Consider the following 23,858-nt stretch of genomic DNA (forward strand, 5'->3'; position numbering starts at 1 on the left):
TGGGAAATCTTGACAGTGCCTTTTCCCCACTATTTTTTCTGTTATATTTTGAGTGTGGTGGTGTAGCTCAGGGCTGACGGTGCGTGTGGGTGGGCGGGTGGGTAGGGGTGCCAAGCGAGACGTCACGGTAGGTGGGAGAGCATGTTTCCCATAGGAGCTTGCAGGGAGTGATAGATGTCAGGTGAGCAAGTACCCAGATTAGAGAAGTGAGAATTTCTCTTGTCTACATGTGTGCTTCAGAATGCTTGACAGCAGGGGCTCCATACGTGTGTCTAGGTCAGATGCTGAACTGACCCACAGTCACAGAGCAAGCACTTGGTGAAAGAAGGCTAGCGTTAGGAAAGTTCACCATCTAATCTCAAACAGCAGATGAACAACTGTTGTGAATCTATATACTAATCCTTTCTGTTTGTCTAGTGCATAGTTAAGTACCAACAAGCTTACTGACCGACGACATCATCAGACTGTCACAGGAGCCCTGTAAGCCAGGGAAGGCTCAGGACCTTGTGCCCAGTGTTCCAAGGGAAAACGAGTTTATGAACTAAGCTGGGGACATCCAGCCAGTGCGTGGTGGAGCTGCCCCACCTGCTCTTTCTTCTTGTCCTCTTAACTCTCAACTGAAGTGGACCCCTTCTTCCCTTCCCCTTTACAAAAGGGGGTGTTCTGTCGGCTTCTGTTTATCTGCCAGGCACCAGACATCACCCTGCAGCACGCAGAGCGTCTCTGCAGGAAGAGGCCATTGACGACCAACGCGTGTGAACCGAGCACAGGGGGCATGGATGCTGCCCACGCGCCGGGGCTCCTAAGGAGGAGAAAGTAGCTTACGCTCCAGTCTGCCAAGCAGCCCCACCTGTGTTCCTCATTCCTCCCCAGGCAGCCTCTCCTGCAGCTCCTCAGCCACCTACCCTGTTAACTGTGCTTCTGTGTTTGTGTCCTTGTGTCTGCCTGGCTGTGTGTGCATCAGGGTAGTTCTGTGCACACATACAGCCATTTGAGAAACTGTGTAGCTCCACATGGATCAGTACAAATCTACATCGTTGTGTGTATGAGTGTGTGTATGACAACGTGTGGATGCATATATGTGTGTGCACGCATATGAAAGTGTATGACTTTGTGGCTTCTCTATGTGTGTGCTTGTGTGTTCTGATGTGGGTGTATTTTGTGTGTGCGTATAGTGCACGTGTGCCTAGATAACTCCGTGTTTATTTATCTGATTGGAGTGGGTATGAAAGGAAATACACCTGAAAGCATATATATTTCCTGTCGGTGGCTCTTCTAGAGCCACCAAATTCCCTTGGCCTGTTCCCACATACATGGGGAGGCCCTATTGGCCAGGCTGGTTAACTGTTTCTCTGCAATTCCTCTTCCAGGGAGCAGTATCTCCCAGTCCCCATCCGCTCCTCTCCTCTTCCCTCTACCCACCTGTGCTGTCTCCTGGATAGAAGACACAGAAGTGAATGTAGTCCTAAGAAGTGATCATTTAGTGCCTTGAGGTAGAAAGCGCTCAACGGCCTGGTAAGCTGGGAGCACACAGCATTTTGCTGTGTCCTGGAAAGACATGTTTGGGAATAACAAAGGCAGCGGTGGGGAGCCTTGAAGCTGCATTGGGAACAGAGCTGTGGTACAGACCATGCAGTGGGAGACGCATTGCGTGTAGCCTTTATAGCTCAGTCCCTTGGTGCAGCCACCTTGGAAGCCAGAGCAGCTGCAAGCAGGGTGGCAGATGTGAGGGCCCGATCCACGGGATCGGCTGCAGGCAGCAGAAGGGAGAGAACCGAAGGTGCCTGGGAGGCAGCCGCAGGCACGGCTGTGGTGGGGGGCCTACGTGGGGCCACTTTCGTAGCCCATCCCACAATGGCCGCTGGCTGAACTTCAGCCTTAGGTTTGGAGTCCAAACTCCCTCCTCCCACCCCTTCCAGGGGAAGAGATGGCAGAGGGGTGAGAGGGCAGACCAAGGAGAGCCTACATCAGCCCAACGTGTGGTCTCTCTTGTATACACAGCATGCAAGTAGAGCCTCCTACACTCACGCCCACAGAGCTGCACCGCCACCCATCTGTGTATGCACACGTGGGCGCTCACCCTCAGCAGCGCATCCATGTACACACACACACGTGCACCAGCACTCACAGCCATGCATACATCCACATGCACGGCTGCACACTTACTCTATTCACACACACGCACACACACATACACGCATCATGGAAGACAGCTAAAAACGGAAGTTACTGATGGAACGTCTAAGATGGCTTCTTTCTTTCTGGACATCCTGCACAGAAAGATTCAGGTTGTGGGGAGAGCAGTGACCCCACATGTGTACCTTCCGTCATGGCTCCTGAAGCGCTTGCTTCCTGGGGCCCAAACATTAGTTGGTTGATTTGGACTTGGGTCTCCAACACTCTGGAGGGCCTTTGGGCCCCGTGGGGCACAGCAGTTCATTTGGGGTGATGTCAAACAGAAAGACTGGAACAGTGGGGACAAAAAGGGCTTTTAAGGCCTGCCCGGCAGCAGTGCGCCAGAAAGCTGCGGAGCACGGGGGAAGGGCAAGGAGGCCAGCTGTGCGTGCCTCTGTAGACCCGCGCAGCTAGACACATGACCACACCTTAACAGAGCGTCTTGCCCTAACATGCTGCAGTGAGAGCGGCTGACTCCGCTGCGACTCGCACCGTGTGAAGTGAAGTGTCAAGATGAGGTGGAGGCTTGGCAATGACACCTTTCCACAAACTTGAACCTTCTGAGTTTGCCATGGGGGTGGGAAGGGGGCAAGCTCGGGTTTTTAAAGGTTTGCAGTCATTTAAGACATCCTGCTGATGGTGCAGAGCGTGCTTGTCATGGCCCACATTTGCCACTGCACTGGTCTCCAAGCCCCATACGACAAAGACCTTGGAGTTGCAACGGGAACACAACCTAATGGCTCCTCCTCTGTGGCCTCTCTGTGCAAAGCTCAGGAGAAGCGTGACACCCTGCCGGGGCTGAGCAGCCCATGCTGGGTGCAGGGCTGGTGTCATCACAGATGCATGCAGGAGGAGGAAATGCAGGTGGGTTGGGGAACATTTGCACAGGACATCTGGAGCCCACCCTTAGCTATTGAGTTCTTTTCCACTGCCTCAATTCCTGCTGACAGGGGACATTCTGAAGGTGACCCGTGACCTCAGGTGGAGCCTGTGGCCCTTGAATGGTTCTACTGTCACTTGCTTCCCACTGAATATACAAAGACCCTAAGGGACTGGGTGAGAGACGGGCCAGATGAGGCTTCCCTTACCTCCTGCAACCTCCCTCACCCGCAAGGTAGAAGAGCCCTTGCCACACACTGTCCAGGCTGTCAGCAAGGCCTCTCTTCCCGCCTCCCACAGTGGCCCAGCTTCGTCCAAGCCCTGGCAGGGCCTCTCAGGGGCCTGTTGGCTCTTCCATGGTGCTGCCGACCCAGTCCAGGTCTCTCCCAAGCTGTCCTCTGAAGCAGAGTCTCAAGGGAATTAGCAAGGGATACAGGACTGAAGCAGAGATGTTTTATTTTTTAATAACCTCAAGGGCATTTTTTGTACTGATATGTTTAAAAGTCATAGGGGATAAGGCCCTCGTCATCATGGATTCAAGCAAGTTTCTGTCCAATGTTCTGGAATCAGCTCAGTGACTGTACAGTGATCAAGTGTCACAATTTGAACCTGAACTCTTCTGATGGCCAGGCTAAGGTTTGCTGCAACAGAATGCAGTTCTTGGTCCTCTACTCTAGATTTCCCAGTTTCAGTTACAAATCAGTTTCTTAGAAAACCTCCCTTCAATATCACATGGGGGAGTGAAGGTTAAAAATGTATTAGGGATATTGGGCCCCAGACCCGTTCTCTTTGGAATACCCTGCATACCCTTGGGCGAGACCCCATTCATTTGGGGGTCTCTTCCAGTCCTCTCCTTTCCCAGCCTCTGACAGTGACCCAGCCATTGTCACCCCAGGCCAGGTGCACTGCTCAAAGCTCTCCGCATTAGGAAGATTTTCCCTTCCCACTCTCTTTCAAGACCACCCCCAAGCACATCCAAATCTCAGGGCCACCCTCAAATGTTCCAGGACAGACAGTTTGGGAAGCCAATTCTGCCAAATGGTCAGGGAAAACTAATCACCTTTATGTCAACTCACCCAAACATATAAAAAGATGGGCAGTTGTTCTACTCATTCTCCGAGGCTACCTATTCCAAAACTAGATGTGGACATACCACAAAAAGAATACTTGTGCCAAATTCACTCACACAGCAGCAAATGCCCTAAAATAATTGTATATTCAACAGAGCAGTGAATTCAATGAACAGCCTGTGCCTCTGTGCCTGAGGATTGAAAATATAATTTAACATTAGAAAATACTTTCAATTATAATTCCTTACATTAACAAATTAGAGGGATTTTTTTTTAAGTTTCTGCTCCCGTCCATGGGTAAAGAAAAAGTTTTTAAAGAAATCCAAGACAAGCTCATACTTAAACATTTTAGCAAACTAAGTTTGGAAGAACTTCTATTTCCTAAAATAGACAGTCAACATACTTCAGTGTGAAATGCTAGAAGCGTGCCCATGACAGTCAGGAACTGCACGCACGTGTGCACTCTGCCCTCCACCGGTCACAGCTGCACTGGAGCTCAAAGCCAGAGCGTGGATGGCTGGGAAATCAGATACATGAATATCGAAAATAAAGTGGGGATAATCCGATCATCTGCTTTGAAAATTCAAAGGAATGCACATGGGATGTTCAAGCAAATGAGACTTCAGATAGTGTACAACTATAGTGAAAAACTAATGCCACACAAAATCAGTAACTAATAAGGACGTGTAAAAGAAAGGACCCCATTCACAAGAGCACCAAAATCCAAAAATTACATATGAAGAAGCCTAACAAAAATGTAGAAGATCTACATAACTGTATGTAAAATTGCAAACCATATTATAATGTATATTATCACATATACATACGATAAATATCACATATATAATTATATATATACATGTATTTGTTTCTTTGTTTATAAGTATACAGGTAAACTATACAATTCACTAAAAACTCAGGTAAAAACTTCCAAATAAATGGAGAGTATATCATATTCATCAATGAGAACAAGAATATTGTAAACAGACTAATTCTGCTGAAATGATTTACATATTTTTAGTACCTTACCTATAGCTGCCAAAATGACAATCAAGCTCAGAGTGCCGACTGACTTCTCCCCAAATCAAACCTGGAGAACTATTGAGGGAAGCAGAGGGGAAAAAGCCACCCAATCTAAATCACAAAACATGAGGTAGCCCAGGGGGAGCCTGAGCACCATAAGCTGGTGCTTGGGTTTGAGGTGAGGTCTTGGGGAGCATCAGGGAAGGTGGAGGGGCTTGGAGGCAGCAGGGATGCAGGGCACAGGGAGGAGGAGAGGAAATATTGTAACCTTTGGCCCCCGCTTCACTGCACAGATGTGAAGCCTTCCCTCAGACCGCACCTGTCAGCCGCCCTGAAGAAACACTGGGGCAGCAGGGAAGACGGCGTTGAGACACATGAATCTGGAGTGTGTGTTACGGCCATCTGAAAGCACCTTTGTGGGTAAACACGGATGTGTCAAGAAGCTATTTTACTGGAATGTAATGAATGGACTAGTCACAGAATAACCAGTGAACTACAGATGTAAGTGTAGGAATTCTTTCAGGAAATTATACATATAATATTCCAGAAGTCACAGTGCCTGTGAAGAGACTCCAAGCGAAGTTATCCTTCTTCCCGGACCCTCCCCATGGCCAGGGGCCCTGCAACTTCCCAGGAAGCCTCTGTCCTGGGGCTGCAGGGCTGCTCTGCCAGGGCTAAGGACAACCCCCCTCGGTGAGGAGTGGGGGCGATGCGCGCCAGGACGCCGGTGGTCACGGAAGCCGGCTCCGATGATGTGCCAGCAGCCCTGAGGCTCCGGGATGGTCGTCTGGCTACAGAGTCGGGCTGGGCACCGACGCAACCCAGCCCACCTCCCTGCTAGCCCTCTGCAGTGCCCCTTTCAACCACCTCCCAACCCGCCTCCCCCCACGCATGGAACTTCCCACCCCCAACACCATCTCCAACGCCCCTTCTCTCCCCTTCCCCCCACCTCCCCCACCCACCGAACTTCCCATTCCCCAGAACCCGCCCCCGCGTCCCACCACCCGACCTCCAGCCCCCAACTTCCCAGCCCTCACCTTCCCGCACCCCTCCCCCACTCCCCCACCTATCACCACCCCACCCCCACAGTACCTCACTACCACACCTCTCCACCACCACTTCCACCCCACACCTCCCACCACTGTGCCCCCACACTGGCCCTGAACTCCCCGAACCACTGACTTCCGACCCCCAGATACCCCCACTCCTCACCCCACCTCACAGTTCCCCACCATCCCCAGATCCCCATCCCAGACCTCTGCCCACCCACACCTCCCAACAGCAGCCCCCACACCTCCCCCATGCACCCAATATCCGACCCCCACATCCCCCCTTCTTCCCCCCACTGCCCCACCTCCCCACATCCCAGCACCACACCACATCTACTAAGGACCTGGGGAGACAGAGCCTTGGGCCTCGTGAGCTGAGGCAGGTGAGAGAAGGTGAGGTTTAAGGGAGGCCCAGGGGGAGGAGGGAGGACCCCGGGATCCTTGTGCGCTCCTCCCGGCAGCCTCCAGGGGGCGCTCCGACCCAGCTTCCGGATGTGACGTCATTAGTCTTCCGACTGGGAGGCCTGAGGGACGGGACGGCCTCGGTGTCTGACGCCGGATTCAGGTCACGCACAAGGACTCCAGGTAGAACCGCACGGGAGGCCTGAGGGCCCCCGCCCAAGAATTCAGGGGGCGCATGCTGTCGCCCAAGGAGGCCCCGGGAGTGTCCTCAGGCTGGGCACTGCCACGGCATGCCACACCCATGTCCCCTCCCGCCATTTTGAATTGTGAGAGGGAAGGCCTCGATCTGAGAGGGAATCCCGATGGGCCGAGGCTGGGGACACAGACCCACCTGGGTGAATGGAAGGCCAGAAGGGAGGGGCAAGGGCGCCCCTAGAACCCTTCCATCACCCTGGGAACTCCAGGGCCTAGTGACCTGTTGGGACGGCCGCAGACGTCACCCAGGAGTGTCTCAGGGCAGGGAGGGCCTTGGTCTGAGGGGACGGCCCCCATCAACATTCACAGGATCCCAAGCCGTGCCCGCATTGTGGTGAGGACCCTGAGGGAGGAGGACAAGGGACCCCAGAGGAGCCGCCCCTGCCTGTCAGCCATGGGAGGCCCCGGGGCGGAGTGATTACACGCGGTGTGCCCCGACTTCCTCCTCCGGGCCTCAGAGGGACTGGGGACTGGGACTGGGTTAAGGAGCAGGGCCGACCTTGGGCAAGGGACCACCCCTCCTGTCGGCACTGGGAGCCCAGAGCTGGGATGGCAGTCCTGGCACCGAGGTGCCCCCTCATGACCTCTTTCAGGGAATCTGGGAACCGGCAGGTGAAGAAGGCCTTGGTGTGAGGCACCTGTCCTGAGGTCACAGACCCACAGAGGCCCAGGCCAAGCCAGGAGTCAAGGTGGGGCCCCCAACCTGACTGTGTTCCCAGGGCTCTCCTATCCCAGACAGAGGGTCCCCGTCGCCCAGCACCAGAGCCTCGGGGTGCACCTGTAGCAGGGGAGACCCCTGGGAGGCAGGTGCTCACCCCCAAAGAGGAGCCCTGGAAGCAGCCTGTGTATGGGCTGTCAGGGGCCTGTGTCTGTGCCCAGGCCTCTGACGCTCCCTCTCCCCCCAGGCGCCAGGGTCCGCAGCACCCACCTCCTGCTGTTGCTCCTTCCCTCCAGCTGCTCAACAAGTCATGCCTGGTCATCCCAGGAAGCGACGGCGCTACATGCCTGAGGAAGGTCTTCCAACCCTAACAGAGACCCAGGGCCTCGTGGGTGCACAGGACCCTGGGGCGACAGAGGAGGTTGCTTCCTCCTCCTCCTCCACGTCCTCCGCCTACTCCACGTCCTCCTCCTCCTCCTCCTCCTCCATGTCCTCATCCCCCTCCTCCTCTTCCTCCTCCTCTTCCTCTTGCTTTGCTCATATCTCAAGCAATGAGGAAGAGGTTTCTATGGTTTCACCCACCCCGAGTCCCCTCCAGGGCCCTGAGCGTGCCTGCCCCTCCCCCACTGCCTCTGCCTCCGTGCCATCCACACAATCCGATGGTGGCTCCGGCAGCACAGTGGAGGCGGGTCTGGGCACTTCACAGGTCCCTCCAGAAGGCAGATCCTTTCCCAGTGTCGTGATTAACGACAAGACAACTAAGCTGATGGCCTTCCTGCTCCTCAAGTACCTTGCCGTGGAGCCGACCACGAGGGCGGAGATGCTGGAGGTGCTGGGCCTGGATCACCAGGAATACTTCTCTCTGTTCTTCAGCTGCGTCTCCGAGTGCTTGCAGCTGGCCTTTGGCATCGACATGGAGGAAGTGGATCCCAGTGACCACTCCTACATCCTGGTCATAGCCCTGGACATCACCTACAGCGGGCAGCTGCACAATGAGGAGACCCTGCCCAAGAGCAGCCTCCTGCTGTTGCTCCTGAGCATTATCTTCATGGAGGGTGGCTCAGTCCCTGAGGAAAAGGTGTGGGAAATGCTGGGTGTCTTAGGGATATTTCCCGGGAGGGAGCACTTCATCTTCGGGGACCCCAGGGAGCTCATCATCGGGGTCTGGGTGCAGGAAAAGTACCTGGAGTACCACCAGGTTCCCGACAGCGATCCCGCTCGCTTCCACCTGCTCTGGGGCCCCAGGGCCCACATGGAGACCGACGCGGTGGAAGTCCTGGACTTTTTGGCCAAGGTCAAAGATAGGACCGCTAATGCCTGTCTTACCTGGTATGAGGAGGCTGTGAGAGATCAGGAAGGGCCAGGCCAGGCTAGCATTGCCGCCGCAGATGATCCTGCCGCCGTGGCCGGTGCAAGTTCTAGTGGAACGTCCCCTGGCTTCTGCCCTGAGTGACGTCTATGCACCCTGTCCCCTCTGTGTTGTCAAAGGCCAGTCAGTGAACGAAGCGGTGGAGGGCAAGGCTGGGGCAATTGATCTTCTTTTATTTTTGGGATTTTCAGATTTTAGTTGTTTTAGAAAGTTTCCTATCATCAGAATAGAATTGTACATGGACATTGCTCACACATTTACTGCTGTTTATCTGGTTGATTACAAATAGTTTTGCTATTTTGTAAAACAAGATGGAAAACCTATCATATTCTTTGTAGCTTGTAACTTCCCGTGGCATTAGAATAAGAATTTCCTTGGGAATGGGAACAAATTTAGCAGTGAAATAGAGAAATTAATTTAAATGCTTAATTTTTGTATTCTCTCATAATTACTAGTCTATAGTTGTATGAAAAAAGATATGGATCAAGATTTTCTTAGCGTGTTCAAGTGTATAGAAGAAATGAAATAGTAATAAATGACATTCCTGCTCCCTGGCTCATTTACTCTCCCAAATTCCCCGAGCCTCTGCTCACTGGAAGGCCCTGTGTTAGCGGTGGGCCACTGGGTAACCAGGACACCTACCCAACTCCACGCACCCACCTAAGAGCGATAGTCTAGGAGCTGCTGCCCTATAAGGAAGGTGAGAAGTGTGCCCCAGGACCACACAACCTTTAGGAAAGGAAGGGGTGAGCAGGCGCGGCTGCAGGGGAGGGCGTGCAGTCCCCATGCACCGAGCTGGGCCGTCTGCGGCTTCAGGCGCCACCATTCCTCCTGTGGGATCCAGGGCAGTGAGGCTGGGTGGGGTCAGAGCCAGCCTGGCGGATGGCGAGCTTAGGGGTGAGAGGCAAGGCTGAAATGCAACGTTGCTCTGATTAGTCCCTTTCGGGGCTCGGGCAAATCCGGTGATGCCTCCTCGGGGGCGGCAAGGGAGTTGCCCTGGGCTCTCGCCCCAGTGCCATTGAAAAAAGCGCCCGCCACCCGAGGTGTCGCATGGCCATCATCTGCAAGCATTTGCAGAGGTATGAGGGTCCCGCCCCTTGAAGTGATGCCCAGAAGTCAGTGGTGGGCCGTCTTCTCCCTGGCCCGGGAGGGCGAGTACTGAGTCCCTGGAAACGACACTGTTATCGGTGGCCCTGAGTTCCCTTTAACCCATGGTAAGCAAGGGTAGAGGTCCATGGGGATGAAATGAATCAAAATCGGTGATTTGAAGGAAGAGAAGCTGCCCAAGAGGGAAGACGTGGGAGGCAGACTTCCTTTCTGGGAGCCTGTAGGTTGTTGCTCCAGCTGGGGAAGCGACCCGGCCCTCAAAGTGAGTAAAATATCCTTCGGGTGGAAGGTGGGCAGAGCTGCAATTTGGGGTGAGTGCATGTTCAGTGGCCAGTTGAGCTGCAGCTTCCCCAAGGTGTCATGGGAAGAAATCCTTTCCGAGGAGCAGGTGTTAGAGGCTGGGGTCCCAAGAAGACAAGAAAGCACCACCCCTAGGTAAAGAGCCCATCTGTGCCGGGGTCCCTGTGTTCAGCTGGGGCACAAGTGTGTGGGCCCACAGCAGTGACTCTCAGGTTAAGACTGTGACCTTAAGTGGAAAGCAGGGCCTGCTGAGCTATTAGAGGTTATTGCCCTGGGAAGTGCAATAGGGGCCCTTGAGGGAAGGGGGTGTCCCCCCTGCTGAGATGCAGACAATGATTTGAATCTTAGCTGTGAGCCTGGACTTGAAGGACCTGCCTCAGAAGGTGGGTGGGTGTGTCCTAACAGACGGGCACAGCTGCGTGTGCGGGGCGTCTACTGTGCAATGGTGAATAGCATGGACGTCAAGTGCTCGTGCACATCCGTCTGGACTCTCTCCTGGCCTCACAGGGACACTGCACTGGCAGTCCGCTCGTACTTAGGAAGGGCCAGCTGACAACTCCTTGCCTCTCCAGTTTGAGCAGAAGCATTGTCACAGCCCTTACTACAAGAAGCACCCCAAGGGCCGTGCATTAATTCTCGGGCCACGGAACACAGGGCCTCCTGGTTTCCCCACACCCGGGTCTGCAGTCATGGCTATTGAACCCTTAGACGTGACATGCTCGGGCAGGGGTGGACGCCTTCAACACAGGAGCCCCCGCACAGGAAGCTGGCTGCAAGGACTCCTTCAGGGGCCTGGCCCTTTCGGCTCCCGAGTTACCGGGAGGCACCTGGCTGGAATCAGAGTCCTGCTGCTCTGCAGCCCAGCCTTCCCGTGTACTCTCTATGCCTCCCTTTGCTGATCTGTCAACTGGGCACAGGGACAGGTTGAGGTGCTGGTGTGAGGTTACACGGGGTGTGCCCCATGCCTAATGCCTGGCCCATGCCCACTGGTCTGTGGGCATATCTACATTTCCCATGGGCCTCAGGCGCACCTTCCTGGGTATGGTGAGGACTCTGAACCAGTGTCTATGTTCTGGTCCCCCGTGCCTAGCTGATGCAGGGTCTTTCACGCTGACGATGCCTTGCCCAGACCGGCTCCTCTCATGGGTCAGAGCTGTGCAAACCTGGTGCACTTTCTTCTAGAGCCAAGTTGGGTGACAGTCAGGGTCAGGGACCTGGACACAGAGAATATCCTGGGTGTGGCAGCTGACCCATAGTGAGGCCTCAAGACCTGCCGAAACGTAGATGCAAGCAAGATGTCCTGCAGTAGGTGAATGCATGAACTGTGGGGCATGCAGACCGTGGAAAATGATTCATAGCCATATGGGAATGAGCTACCAAGCCAGGAAGAGGCATGAAGGAACCTTGAATGCATGTGCCTAAGCGTAAGAGCCCTCCTGAGAAGGCTCCATACTGCGTGATCCCAACCGTGAGACAGTCTGTAGAAGCCAGAGTACGGAGACGGGAAGAGAACCCATGTGGTTGCCCGGGACCATGGGGGGAGAGGGAACAGGCAGAGCACAGGGGAATTTTCAGGCAGTGACAGTCCTCGCTGTGATACGGTCATGATGGAAGGCATCTGTATCCATTGGTCCAAAGCCATGCAATTGACAAGGCCAGGCGGGAACCCTTTGGGTGATCATGACGGTCAGTGTAAGTTCATGGGTGATAACAAATGCACCCCTCTGTGGCTGTGTCAATAATTCTGGGGGGTAGCAGTGGTTGGGGACAGGGATAAACGGGAAACCTCTGTAACTCCCTCTTTATGTATCAGCACACCTAACAGTGCTCTAAAACGTTCATCTTTACAAAAACCGGGCAACAGGCACAACATCTGAACCACAAACACACGTGCATATATTATCTACATGTATGTTGTTTATATGCATACATGGACACAAATACTAGGTAGAGAATGGAAATGTCTTTCTTGCAGCGATGGAGGGTGACTGAGGGAAAATCGCGGCACTCCACAGGGCCATGATGTGCGGCGAGCCTAAGACCCGAGGACCTGGGCAAACGCCCTGCACCCACTCAGCCTCTTCAGGAAACATGAAGTCGTTCTCACACAAAGTGCCTCGAGTCCGGCTGGCTGTGAAGACACCCACCCCAAGGGAAGGGGTGCTTCCTCCCGGACCCTCCCCATGGCCAGGGGCCCTGCAGCTTCCCAGCTCGCCTCTGTTCTGGGGCTGCAGGGCTGCTCTGCCAGGGCTGAGGAGGACCCCCCTCAGTGAGGAGTGGGGGGGGGGTTCGCGCGCGCCAGGACGCCGGTGGTTATGGAAGCCGGCTCCACCGTGCCGGCAGCCCTGAGGCTCCGGGATGGTCCTCCGGTACAGAGTCATCGGGCTGGGCACCGAAGCAACCCAGCCCACCTCACTACTACCCCTCTCCACTGCCTCTGACACCCACCTCCCAACCCGCCACCCCCACCTCCCAACCAGCCTCCCCCACCCACGTAAATCCCCATTCCCCAGAACCCAGCCCCTCTTCCCACCACCCGACCTCCCAACCCCCAATTTCTCACCCCTCAACTTCCCACACCCCTCCCCCTCTCGCCCACCTATCACCACCCCTCCCCCACGCCACCTCACTACCACACCTATCCACCGCCACTTCCACCCCCACCTCCCACCACCGCGCCCCCACACTGGCCCCGAACTCCCCGAACCACCGACTTCCAACCCCCAGATACCCCCACTCCTCACCCCAACTCACAGCGCCCCACCATCTCCAGATCCCCATCCCACTCCTCTGCACCCCCACTGCCGACACCCACCCCCACACCTCCCCCCATGCACCCAACATTCAACCCCCCACAGCTCCCCTTCTTCCCCCCACTGCCCCGCCTCCTCCCATCCCACCACCACACCACATCCACTAAGGAACAGGGCCTGAGTTCAGCCGAGAGGGGGGCCGAGCCCCTACTGGGAATCATGATGAGGAACCCCCAGGGAGACTGAGGGACCCTGGACTCCCGGAAAGACTGCAGTTTCGGAGCTCCAGGGTGCTAAGAACCTATGCAGCTGGCCCTGACATCCTTCACCCGCCCCCCAGCTCCCCTAAACCCTCACCTCCACCCCCCCCACTGCCGATACCCGCCCCCACACCTCCCCCCATGTACCCAACATCCGACCCCCCACATACCCCACCCATCCCCCCACTGCCCCACCTCCCCGCATCCCACCACCACACCACATCCACTAGGGACCTGGGGAGGCAGAGCCCTGGGCCTCGTGAGCTGCAGCAGGTGGGAGAAGGCGGGGTTTACGGGAGGCCCAGGGGGAGGAGCGAGGATCCCCCACCCCGCCCCGGAATCCTTGTGCGCTCATCCTGGCAGCCTCCAGGGGGCGCTCCGACCCGGCTTCCGGATGTGACGTCATAAGCTTCTGCCAGGGAGGCCTGAGGGACGGGAAGGCCTCGGTGTCGGTCGCCAGGTTCAGGTCACTCACCGGATTCACATCACCCGCAAGGACACCAGGTAGAACCGCGGGGGAGGCCTGAGGGCCCCCACCCAAGAATCAAGGGGGCCATGCCGTTGCTCAAATAAGCCCTTGGAGGGTCCTCAGGCTGAGCACCGCCTCCCACATGCCGCACCCATGTCCCTGCCCGCCATTTTGAATTGTGAGAGGGAAGGCCTCGGTCTGAGGAGGGACCCCAGGTGGGCTGAGGGCGGGGGCACAGACCCACCGGGGGTCAACGGGAGGCCAGGAGGGAGGGCCGAGGGCGTCCCCGGAGCCCACCTCAGGCCCTGCCTTCCATCGCCCTGGGAACTCCTGGGCCTAGTGACCTGTTGGGACGGCCGCAGACGTCACCCAGGAGTGTCTCAGGGCAGGCAGGGCCTTGGTCTGAGGGGACTGGCCCCGGTCAACATTCACAGGATCACAGGCCGTGCGCGCGTTGTGGTGAGGACCCTGAGGGAGGAGGACAAGGGGCCCCAGAGGAGCCGCCCCTGCCTGTCAGCCATGGGAGGCCCCGGGGCGGAGTGATTACACGCGGTGTGCCCTGACTTCCTCCTCCGGGCCTCAGAGGGACTGGGGACTGGGACTGGGTTAAGGAGCAGGGCCGCCCTTGGGCAAGGGACCACCCCTCCTGTCGGCACTGGGAGCCCAGAGCTGGGATGGCAGAGTCCTGGCAGCGAGGTGCCCCCTCATGACCTCTTTCAGGGAATCCGGGAACCGGCAGGTGAAGAAGGCCTTGGTGTGAGGCACCTGTCCTGAGGTCGCAGACCCGCAGAGGCCCAGGCCAAGCCAGGAGTCAAGGTGGGGCCCCCAACCTGTGTTCCCACGGCTCTCCTACCCCAGACAGAGGGTCCCCGTCGCCCAGCACCAGAGCCTCGGGGTGCACCTGTAGCAGGGGAGACCCCTGGGAGGCAGGTGCTCAACCCCAAAGAGGAGCCCTGGAAGCAGCCTGTGTATGGGCTGCCAGGGGCCTGTGTCTGTGCCCAGGCCTCTGACGCTCCCTCTCCCCCCAGGCGCCAGGGTCCGCAGCACCCACCTCCTGCTGTTGCTCCTTCCCTCCAGCTGCTCAACAAGTCATGCCTCGTCGTCCCACGAAGCGACAGCGCTACATGCCCAAGAAAGGCCGTCCGACCCTAACAGAGACACAGGGCCTCGTGGGTGCACAGGACCCTGGGGCGACAGAGGAGGTTGCTTCCTCCTCCTCCTCCACATCCTCTGCCTCCTCCACGTCCTCGTCCTCCCCCTCCTCGTCCTCCCCCTCCTCTTTCTCTTGCTTTGCTTATATATCAAGCGGTGAGGAAGAGGTTTCTATGGTTTCACCCACCCCAGGTCCCCTCCAGGGCCCTGAGCGTGCCTGCCCCTCCCCCACTGCCTCTGCCTCCGTGCCATCCACACAATCCGATGGTGGCTCCGGCAGCACAGTGGAGGCGGGTCTGGGCACTTCACAGGTCCCTCCAGAAGCCAGATCCGTTACCAGTATCGTGATTAACGACAAGACAGCTCAGCTGGTGGCCTTCCTGCTCCTCAAGTACCTTGCCGTGGAGCCGACCACGAGGGTGAAGATGCTGGAGGTGCTGGGCCAGGATCACGAGGACCAGTTCCCTGTGATCTTCAGCTGCATCTCCGAGTGCTTGCAGCTGGCCTTTGGCATCGACGTGAAGGAAGGGGATCCCAGCGACCACTCCTACATCCTGGTCACAGCCCCGGGCCTCACCTACCGCGGGCAGCTGAGCTATGAGCAGAGCCTGCCCAAAAGCGGCCTCCTGCTGTTTCTCCTGACCTTAATCTTCATGGAGGGTGGCTCAGTCCCTGAGGGAAAGGTGTGGCAAATGCTGATTGTCATGGGGATATTTCCCGGGAGGGAGCACTTCATCTTCGGGGACCCCAGGAAGCTCATCATTGGGGTCTGGGTGAAGGAGCAGTACCTGGAGTACCAGCAGGTGCCCGACAGCAATCCAGCTCGCTTCCACCTGCGCTGGGGCCACAGGGCACACATGGAGACCGACGCGGTGGAAGTCCTGGAGTTTATGGCCAAGGTCAAAGATAGCACCACTAATGCCTGTCTTCCCTGGTATGAGGAGGCTGTGAGAGATCAGGAAGGGCCAGGCCAGGCTAGCATTGCCGCCGCAGATGATCCTGCCGCCGTGGCCGGTGCAAGTTCTAGTGGAACGTCCCCTGGCTTCTGCCCTGAGTGACGTCTATGCACCCTGTCCCCTCTGTGTTGTCAAAGGCCAGGCAGTGAACGAAGTGGTGGAGGGCAAGGCTGGGGCAATTTATCTTCTTTTATTTTTGGTATTTTCAGATTTTAGTTGTTTTAGAAAGTTTCCTATCATCAGAATAGAATTGTACATGGACATTGCTCACACATTTACTGCTGTTTATCTGGTTGATTAGAAATAGTTCTGCTATTTTGTAAAACAAGATGGAAAGCCTAACATATTCTTTGTAGCTGTAACTTCCCGTGACATTAGAATAAAAATTTCCTTGGAAATGGGAACAAATTTAGCAGTGAAATACGGAAAATAATTTTAATGGTTAATTTTTGTATTCTCATAATTTTTAGTCTATAGTTGTATGAAAAAAGATATGTATTTAGATTTTCTTAGCTTGTTCAAGGATGTAGAAGAAATTAAATAGTAATAAATGACATTCCTGCTCCCTGGCTCATTTACTCTCCCAAATTCCCCGAGCCTCTGCTCACTGGAAGGCCCTGTGTTAGCGGTGGGCCACTGGGTAAGCAGGACACCCCCCCTCCACGCACCCACCTAAGAGAGATAGTCTAGGAGCTGCTGCCCTATAAGGAAGGTGGGAGGTGTGCCCCAGGACCACAGAACCTTTAGTAAAGGAAGGGGTGAGGCGCGGCTGCAGGGGAGGGCGTGCAGTCCCCATGCCCCAAGCTGGGCCCTCTGCAGCTCCAGGCGTCACCATTCCTCCTGTGGGATCCAGGGCAGTGTGGCTGGGTGGGAGCAGAGCCAGCATGGAGGATGGTGAGCTTAGGGGTGAGAGGCAAGGCTGAAATGCAATGTTGTTCTGATTAGTCCCTTTTGGGACTTGGGCAAACCCGGTGAGGTCTACTCGGGGACGGCAAGGGGGTGCCCTCGGCTCTCGCCCCAGTGCAAATTGAAGGCAGTGCCCGCCACCCTAGGTGTTGCATAGCCATCATCTGCAAGAATTTGCAGAGGCATAAGGGTCCCGCCCCTTGAAGTGATGCCCAGAAGTCAGTGGTGGGCTGTCTTATCCCTGGCCTGGGAGGGCGAGTACTGAGTCCCTGGAAACGACACTGTTATCGGTAGCCCTGAGTTCCCTTTAACCCATGGTAAGCAAGGGTAGAGGTCCAGGGGGATGAAATGAATCAAAATCGGTGATTTGAAGGAAGAGAAGCTGCCCAAGAGGGAAGACGTGGGAGGCGGACTTCCTTTCTAGGAACCTGTAGGTTGTTGCTCCAGCTGGGGAAGCGACCCGGCCCTCAAAGTGAGTAAAATATCCTCCGGGAGGAAGGTGGGCAGAGCTGCAATTTGGGGTGAGTGCATGTTCAGTGGCCAGTTGAGCTGCAGCTTCCCCAAGGTGTCACGGGAAGAAATCCTTTCCTAGGAGCAGGTGTTAAAGGCTGGGGTCCCAAGAAGACGAGAAAGCACCACCCCTAGGTAAAGAGCCCATCTGTGCCGGGGTCCGTGTGGGCCCACAGCAGTGACTGTCAGGTTAGAGTGTGACCTTACGTGAAAAGCAGGGCCTGCTGAGCTATTGGAGGTTATTGCCTGGGAAGTGCAATAGGGGCCCTCGAGGGAAGGGGGTGTCCCCCTTGCTGAGATGCAGACAATGATTTGAATCTTAGCTGTGAGCCTGGACTTGAACGGCTTGCCACAGAAGGTGGGTGGGTGTGTCCTAACAAACGGGCACAGCTGCGTGTGCGGGGCGTCTACTGTGCAATGGTGAATAGCATGGACGTCAAGTGCTCGTGCACATCCGTCTGGACTCTCGCCTGGCCTCGCAGGGACACTGCACTGGCAATCCGCTCGTACTTAGGGGGGGCCAGGTGATGACTCCTTGCCTCTCCAGTTTCAGCCGAAGCGCTGTCACAGCCTTTACTACAAGAAGCTCCCCAGGAGCCGTGCATTAATTCTCGGGCCATGAGGCATGGAACACAGGGCCCGCTGGTTCCCCCACACCCGGGGTTGCAGTCATGGCCATTGGACCCTTAGACGTGACATGCTCGGGCAGGGGTGGACGCCTTCAACACAGTAGCCCCTGCACAGGAAGCTGGCTGCAAGGACTCCTTCAGGGGCCTGCCCCCTTCGGCTCCCGAGTTACCGGGAGGCACCTGGCTGGAATCAGAGTCCTGCTGCTCTGCAGCCCAGCCTTCCCGTGAACTCTCTATGCCTCCCTTTGCTGACCTGTCAACTGGGCACAGGGACAGGTTGAGGTGCTGATGTGATGTTACACGGGGTGTGCCCATGCCTAACGCCTGGCCCACGCCCACTTGTCTGTAGGCATAGCTACCATTCCCATTGGCCTCAGGCGCACCTTCCTGGGTATGGTGAGGACTCTGAACCAGTGTCTATGTTCTGGTCCCCCGTGCCTGGCTAATGCAGGGTCTTTCACGCTGATGATGCCTTGCCCAGACCGGCTCCTCTCATGGGTCAGAGCTGTGCAAAGCTGGTGCACGTTGTTCTAGAGCCGACTTGGGTGACAGTCAGGGTCAGGGACCTGGACACAGAGAATATCCTGGGTGTGGCAGCTGACCCATAGTGAGGCCTCAAGACCTGCCAAAACTTAGATGCAAGCAAGATGTCCTGCAGTAGGTGAATGCATGAACTGTGGGGCATGCAGACCGTGGAAAATGATTCATCGCCATATGGGAATGAGCTATCAAGCCAGGAAGAGGCATGGAGGAACCTTGAATGCATGTGCCTAAGTGAAAGAGCCCACCTGAGAAGGCTCCATACTGCGTGATCCCAACCGTGTGACACTCTGTAGAGGCGAGTATGGAGACGGGAAGAGGAACCATGTGGTTGCCCGGGACCATGGGGGGAGAGGGAACAGGCAGAGCACAGGGGAATTTTCAGTCAGTGACAGTCCTCGCTGTGATAAGGTCATGATGGAAGGTGTCTGTATCCATTGGTCCAAAGCCATGCAATTGACAAGGCCAGGCAGGAGCCCTTTGGGTGATCATGACGGTCAGTGTAAGTTCATGGGTGATAACAAATGCACCCCTCTGTGGCTGTGTCGATAATTCCGGAGGGTAGCAGTGGGTGGGGACAGGGATAAATGGGAAACCTCTGTAACTCCCTCTTTATGTATCAGCACACCTAACAGTGCTCTAAAACGTTCATCTTTACAAAAACCAGGCAACATGCAGAACATCTTCTGAACCACAAACACACGCACATATATTATCTACATGTATGTTGTTTATATGCGTACATGGACACACATACTAGGTAGAGAATGGAAATGTCTTTCTTGCAGCGATGGAGGGTGACTGAGGGAAAATTACGGCACTGCACAGGGCCATGATGTGCGGCGAGCCTAAGACCCGAGGACCTGCGCAAATGCCCTGCACCCGCTCAGCCTCTTCAGGAAACAGGAAGTCCTTCTCACACAAAGTGCCTCAAGTCTGGCTGGCTGTGAAGACACCCACCCCAAGGGAAGGGGTGCTTCCTCCCGGACCCTCCCCATGGCCAGGGGCCCTGCAGCTTCCCAGCTCGCCTCTGTCCTGGGGCTGCAGGGCTGCTCTGCCAGGGCTGAGGAGGACCCCCTTGGTGAGGAGTGGGGGGGGGCACGCTCGCCAGGACGCCGGTGGTTACGGAAGCCGGCTCCGCCGTGCCGGCAGCCCTAAGGCTCCGGGATGGTACTTCGGTACAGAGTCATCGGGCTGGGCACCGACGCAACCCAGCCCACCTCACTACTACCCCTCTCCACTGCCCCTGACCCCCACCTACCAACCCGCCTCCCCCACCTCCCAACCTGCCTCCCCCACCCACGGAAATCCCCATTCCCCAGAACCCGCCTCCCGCTTCCCACTACCCGACCTCCCGCCCCCCAACTTCCCACCCCTCACCCCTCCCCCACTCCCCCACCTATCACCACCCCTCCCCCACCCCACTCACTACCACACCTCTCCACCGCCACTTCCACCCCACCTCCCACCACCGCGCCCCCACACTGGCCCCGAACTCCCCGAACCACCGACTTCCAACCCCCAGATACCCCCACTCCTCACCCTGCCTCACAGCGCCCCACCATCTCCAGATCCCCATACCACACCTCTGCCCCCCACTGCCGACACCCACCCCCACACCTCCCCCCATGCACCCAACATTCAGACCCCCACATCTCCCCTTCTTCCCCCCACTGCCCCGCCTCCTCCCATCCCACCACCACACCACGTCCACTAAGGAACAGGGCCTGAGTTCAGCCGAGAGGGGGGCCGAGCCCCTACTGGGAATCATGATGAGGAACCCCCAGGGAGACTGAGGGACCCTGGACTCCCGGAAAGACTGCGGTTTAGGAGCTCCAGGGTGCTAAGAACCTAAGCAGCTGGCCCTGACATCCTTCACCCGCCCCCCAGCTCCCCTAAACCCTCACCTCCACCCCCCCACTGCCGATACCCGCCCCCACACCTCCCCCCATGTACCCAACATCCGACCCCCCACATACCCCACCCATCCCCCCACTGCCCCACCTCCCCGCATCCCACCACCACACCACATCCACTAGGGACCTGGGGAGGCAGAGCCCTGGGCCTCGTGAGCTGCAGCAGGTGGGAGAAGGCGGGGTTTACGGGAGGCCCAGGGGGAGGAGCGAGGATCCCCCACCCCGCCCCGGAATCCTTGTGCGCTCATCCTGGCAGCCTCCAGGGGGCGCTCCGACCCGGCTTCCGGATGTGACGTCATAAGCTTCTGCCAGGGAGGCCTGAGGGACGGGAAGGCCTCGGTGTCGGTCGCCAGGTTCAGGTCACTCACCGGATTCACATCACCCGCAAGGACACCAGGTAGAACCGCGGGGGAGGCCTGAGGGCCCCCACCCAAGAATCAAGGGGGCCATGCCGTTGCTCAAATAAGCCCTTGGAGGGTCCTCAGGCTGAGCACCGCCTCCCACATGCCGCACCCATGTCCCTGCCCGCCATTTTGAATTGTGAGAGGGAAGGCCTCGGTCTGAGGAGGGACCCCAGGTGGGCTGAGGGCGGGGGCACAGACCCACCGGGGGTCAACGGGAGGCCAGGAGGGAGGGCCGAGGGCGTCCCCGGAGCCCACCTCAGGCCCTGCCTTCCATCGCCCTGGGAACTCCTGGGCCTAGTGACCTGTTGGGACGGCCGCAGACGTCACCCTGACAGAGGGTCCCCGTCGCCCAGCACCAGAGCCCCGGGGTGCACCTGTAGCAGGGGAGACCCCTGGGGGGCAGGTGCTCACCCCCAAAGAGGAGCCCTGGAAGGAGCCTGTGTATGGGCTGCCAGGGGCCTGTGTCTGTGCCCAGGCCTCTGACGCTCCCTCTCCCCCCAGGCGCCAGGGTCCGCAGCACCCACCTCCTGCTGTTGCTCCTTTCCTCCAGCTGCTCAACAAGTCATGCCTGGTCATCTCAGGAAGCGACGGCGCTACATGCTCGAGGAAGGCCTTCCAACCCTAACGGAGACCCAGGGCCTCGTGGGTGCACAGGACCCTGGGGCGACAGAAGAGGTTGATTCTTCCTCCTCCTCCACGTGCTCCTCCTTTCCCTCCTCCCCCTCTTGCTGTCCTGTTATCTCAAGGGGTGAGGAAGAGGTTTCTATGGTTTCACCCACCCCGAATCCCCTCCAGGGCCCTGAGCGTGTCTGCCCCTCCCCCACTGCCTCTGCCTCCGTGCCATCCACACAATCCGATGGTGGCTCCGGCAGCACAGTGGAGGAGGGTCTGGGCACTTCACAGGTCCCTCCAGAAGCCAGATCCGTTACCAGTATCGTGATTAACGACAAGACAGCTCAGCTGGTCGCCTTCCTGCTCCTCAAGTACCTTGCCGTGGAGTCGACCACAAGGGCGGAGATGCTGGAAGTGCTGGGCCTGGATCACGAGGACCAGTTCCCTGTGATCTTCAGCTGCGTCTCCAAGTGCTTGCAGCTGGCCTTTGGCATCGACGTGAAGGAAGGGGATCCCAGCGACCACTCCTACATCCTGGTCACAGCCCCGGGCCTCACCTACCGCGGGCAGCTGAGCTATGAGCAGAGCCTGCCCAAAAGCGGCCTCCTGCTGTCTCTCCTGACCTTAATCTTCATGGAGGGTGGCTCAGTCCCTGAGGGAAAGGTGTGGCAAATGCTGATTGTTGTGGGGATATTTCACGGGAGGGAGCACTTCATCTTCGGGGACCCCAGGGAGCTCATCACCCAGGTCTGGGTGAAGGAGCAGTACCTGGAGTACCAGCAGGTGTCCGACAGCAATCCCACTCGCTTCCACCTGCTCTGGGGCCCCAGGGCGCACATGGAGACAGACGCGGTGGAAGTCCTGGAGTTTATGGCCAAGGTCAAAGATAGCACCGCTAATGCCTGTCTTCCCTTGTATGAGGAGGATGTGAGAGATCAGGAAGGGCCAGGCCAGGCTAGCATTGCCGCCGCAGACGATGCTGCCGCCGTGGCCGGTGCAAGTTCTAGTGGAACGTCCCCTGGCTTCTGCCCTGAGTGACGTCTATGCACCCTGTCCCCTCTGTGTTGTCAAAGGCCAGTCAGTGAACGAAGCGGTGGAGGGCAAGGCTGGGGCAATTGATCTTCTTTTATTTTTGGGATTTTCAGATTTTAGTTGTTTTAGAAAGTTTCCTATCATCAGAATAGAATTGTACATGGACATTGCTCACACATTTACTGCTGTTTATCTGGTTGATTACAAATAGTTTTGCTATTTTGTAAAACAAGATGGAAAACCTATCATATTCTTTGTAGCTTGTAACTTCCCGTGGCATTAGAATAAAAATTTCCTTGTAAATGGGAACAAATGTAGCAGTGAAATTTGGAAAATAATTTTAATGGTTAATTTTTGTATTCTCTTATAATTTTTAGTCTATAAATGTATGAAAAAATATATGTATCTAGATTTTCTTAGCTTTTTCAAGGATGTAGAAGAAATTAAATTGTAATAAATGACATTCCTGCTCCCTGGCTCATTTACTCTCCCAAATTCCCCGAGCCTCTGCTCACTGGAAGGCCCTGTGTTAGCGGTGGGCCACTGGGTAAGCAGGACACCTACCCACCTCCACGCACCCACCTAAGAGCGATAGTCTAGGAGCTGCTGCCCTATAAGGAAGGTGGGAGGTGTGCCCCAGGACCACAGAACCTTTAGTAAAGGAAGGGGTGAGGCGCGGCTGCAGGGGAGGGCGTGCAGTCCCCATGCACCGAGCTGGGCCTTCTGCGGCTTCTGGCGCCACCATTCCTCCTGTGGGATCCAGGGCAGTGAGGCTGGGTGGGAGCAGAGCCAGCCTGGCGGATGGCGAGCTTAGGGGTGAGAGGCAAGACTGAAATTCAACGTTGCTGATTAGTCCCTTTTGGGTCTTGGGCAAACCCGGTGAGGTCTCCTCGGGGACGGCAAGGGGGTGCCCTCGGCTCTCGCCCCAGTGCAAATTGAAGGCAGTGTCCGCCACCGTAGGTGTCGCATAGCCATCATCTGCAAGAATTTGCAGAGGCAAAAGGGTCCCGCCCCTTAAATTGATGCTCAGAAGTCAGTGGTGTGCCGTCTTCTCCCTGGCCCGGGGGGGGGGGGGGGGGGCGAGTACTGAGTCCCTGGAAACGACACTGTTATCAGTGGCCCTGAGTTCCCTTTAACCCATGGTAAGCAAGGGTAGAGGTCCATGGGGATGAAATTAATCAAAATCGGTGATTTGAAGAAAGAGAAGCTGCCCAAGAGGGAAGACGTGGGAGTCTGACTTCCTTTCTAGGAGCCTGTAGGTTGTTGCTCCTTGCCTCTCCAGTTTGAGCAGAAGTGTTGTTAGTCACAGCCCTTACTACAAGTAGCTCCCCAAGGGCCGTGCATTAATTCTCAGACCATGAGGCATGGAACACAGGGCCCGCTGGTTCCCCCACACCCGGGGTTGCAGTCATGGCCATTGGACCCTTAGACG

General features: G+C 56.6%; 3 protein-coding genes across 3 annotated transcripts; all 3 read left to right on the plus strand.

Moving 5' to 3' along the window:
- Positions 1–5,856: 5,856 nt before the first annotated feature.
- LOC118913354 (melanoma-associated antigen 10-like) lies at positions 5,857–8,964 on the plus strand. Its single transcript, XM_036887288.2, has 3 exons — positions 5,857–5,929; positions 7,808–7,973; positions 8,061–8,964. Exons 1-3 carry the CDS (start codon positions 5,857–5,859, stop codon positions 8,962–8,964), a joined length of 1,143 nt encoding a protein of 380 aa, XP_036743183.2.
- Positions 8,965–14,860: 5,896 nt separating this feature from the next.
- On the plus strand, positions 14,861–15,979 carry LOC118913349 (melanoma-associated antigen 10-like). Its single transcript, XM_036887284.2, has one exon. The coding sequence runs from the start codon at positions 14,861–14,863 to the stop codon at positions 15,977–15,979; it is 1,119 nt and encodes a 372-aa protein (XP_036743179.2).
- Positions 15,980–21,346: 5,367 nt separating this feature from the next.
- On the plus strand, positions 21,347–22,432 carry LOC118913355 (melanoma-associated antigen 10-like). Its single transcript, XM_057495415.1, has one exon. It carries the CDS (start codon positions 21,347–21,349, stop codon positions 22,430–22,432), a length of 1,086 nt encoding a protein of 361 aa, XP_057351398.1.
- Positions 22,433–23,858: the final 1,426 nt, after the last annotated feature.

This window comes from Manis pentadactyla, chromosome X, assembly GCF_030020395.1.
Source record: "Manis pentadactyla isolate mManPen7 chromosome X, mManPen7.hap1, whole genome shotgun sequence".
Classification (NCBI taxonomy): domain Eukaryota; kingdom Metazoa; phylum Chordata; class Mammalia; order Pholidota; family Manidae; genus Manis; species Manis pentadactyla.

What these genes read in the sequence shown, in the direction of transcription:
- LOC118913355 (XM_057495415.1), top strand. Translation starts at nt 21,347, where the DNA reads ATGCCTGGTCATCTCAGGAAGCGACGGCGCTACATGCTCGAGGAAGGC.
- LOC118913354 (XM_036887288.2), top strand. Translation starts at nt 5,857, where the DNA reads ATGCGCGCCAGGACGCCGGTGGTCACGGAAGCCGGCTCCGATGATGTG. An exon ending in AGCCCTGAGGCTCCGGGATG is followed by an intron (nt 5,930 to 7,807) that starts GTCGTCTGGCTA and finishes CCTTCCCTCCAG; the next exon opens with CTGCTCAACAAGTCATGCCT. An exon ending in ACGTCCTCCGCCTACTCCAC is followed by an intron (nt 7,974 to 8,060) that starts GTCCTCCTCCTC and finishes TCATATCTCAAG; the next exon opens with CAATGAGGAAGAGGTTTCTA.
- LOC118913349 (XM_036887284.2), top strand. Translation starts at nt 14,861, where the DNA reads ATGCCTCGTCGTCCCACGAAGCGACAGCGCTACATGCCCAAGAAAGGC.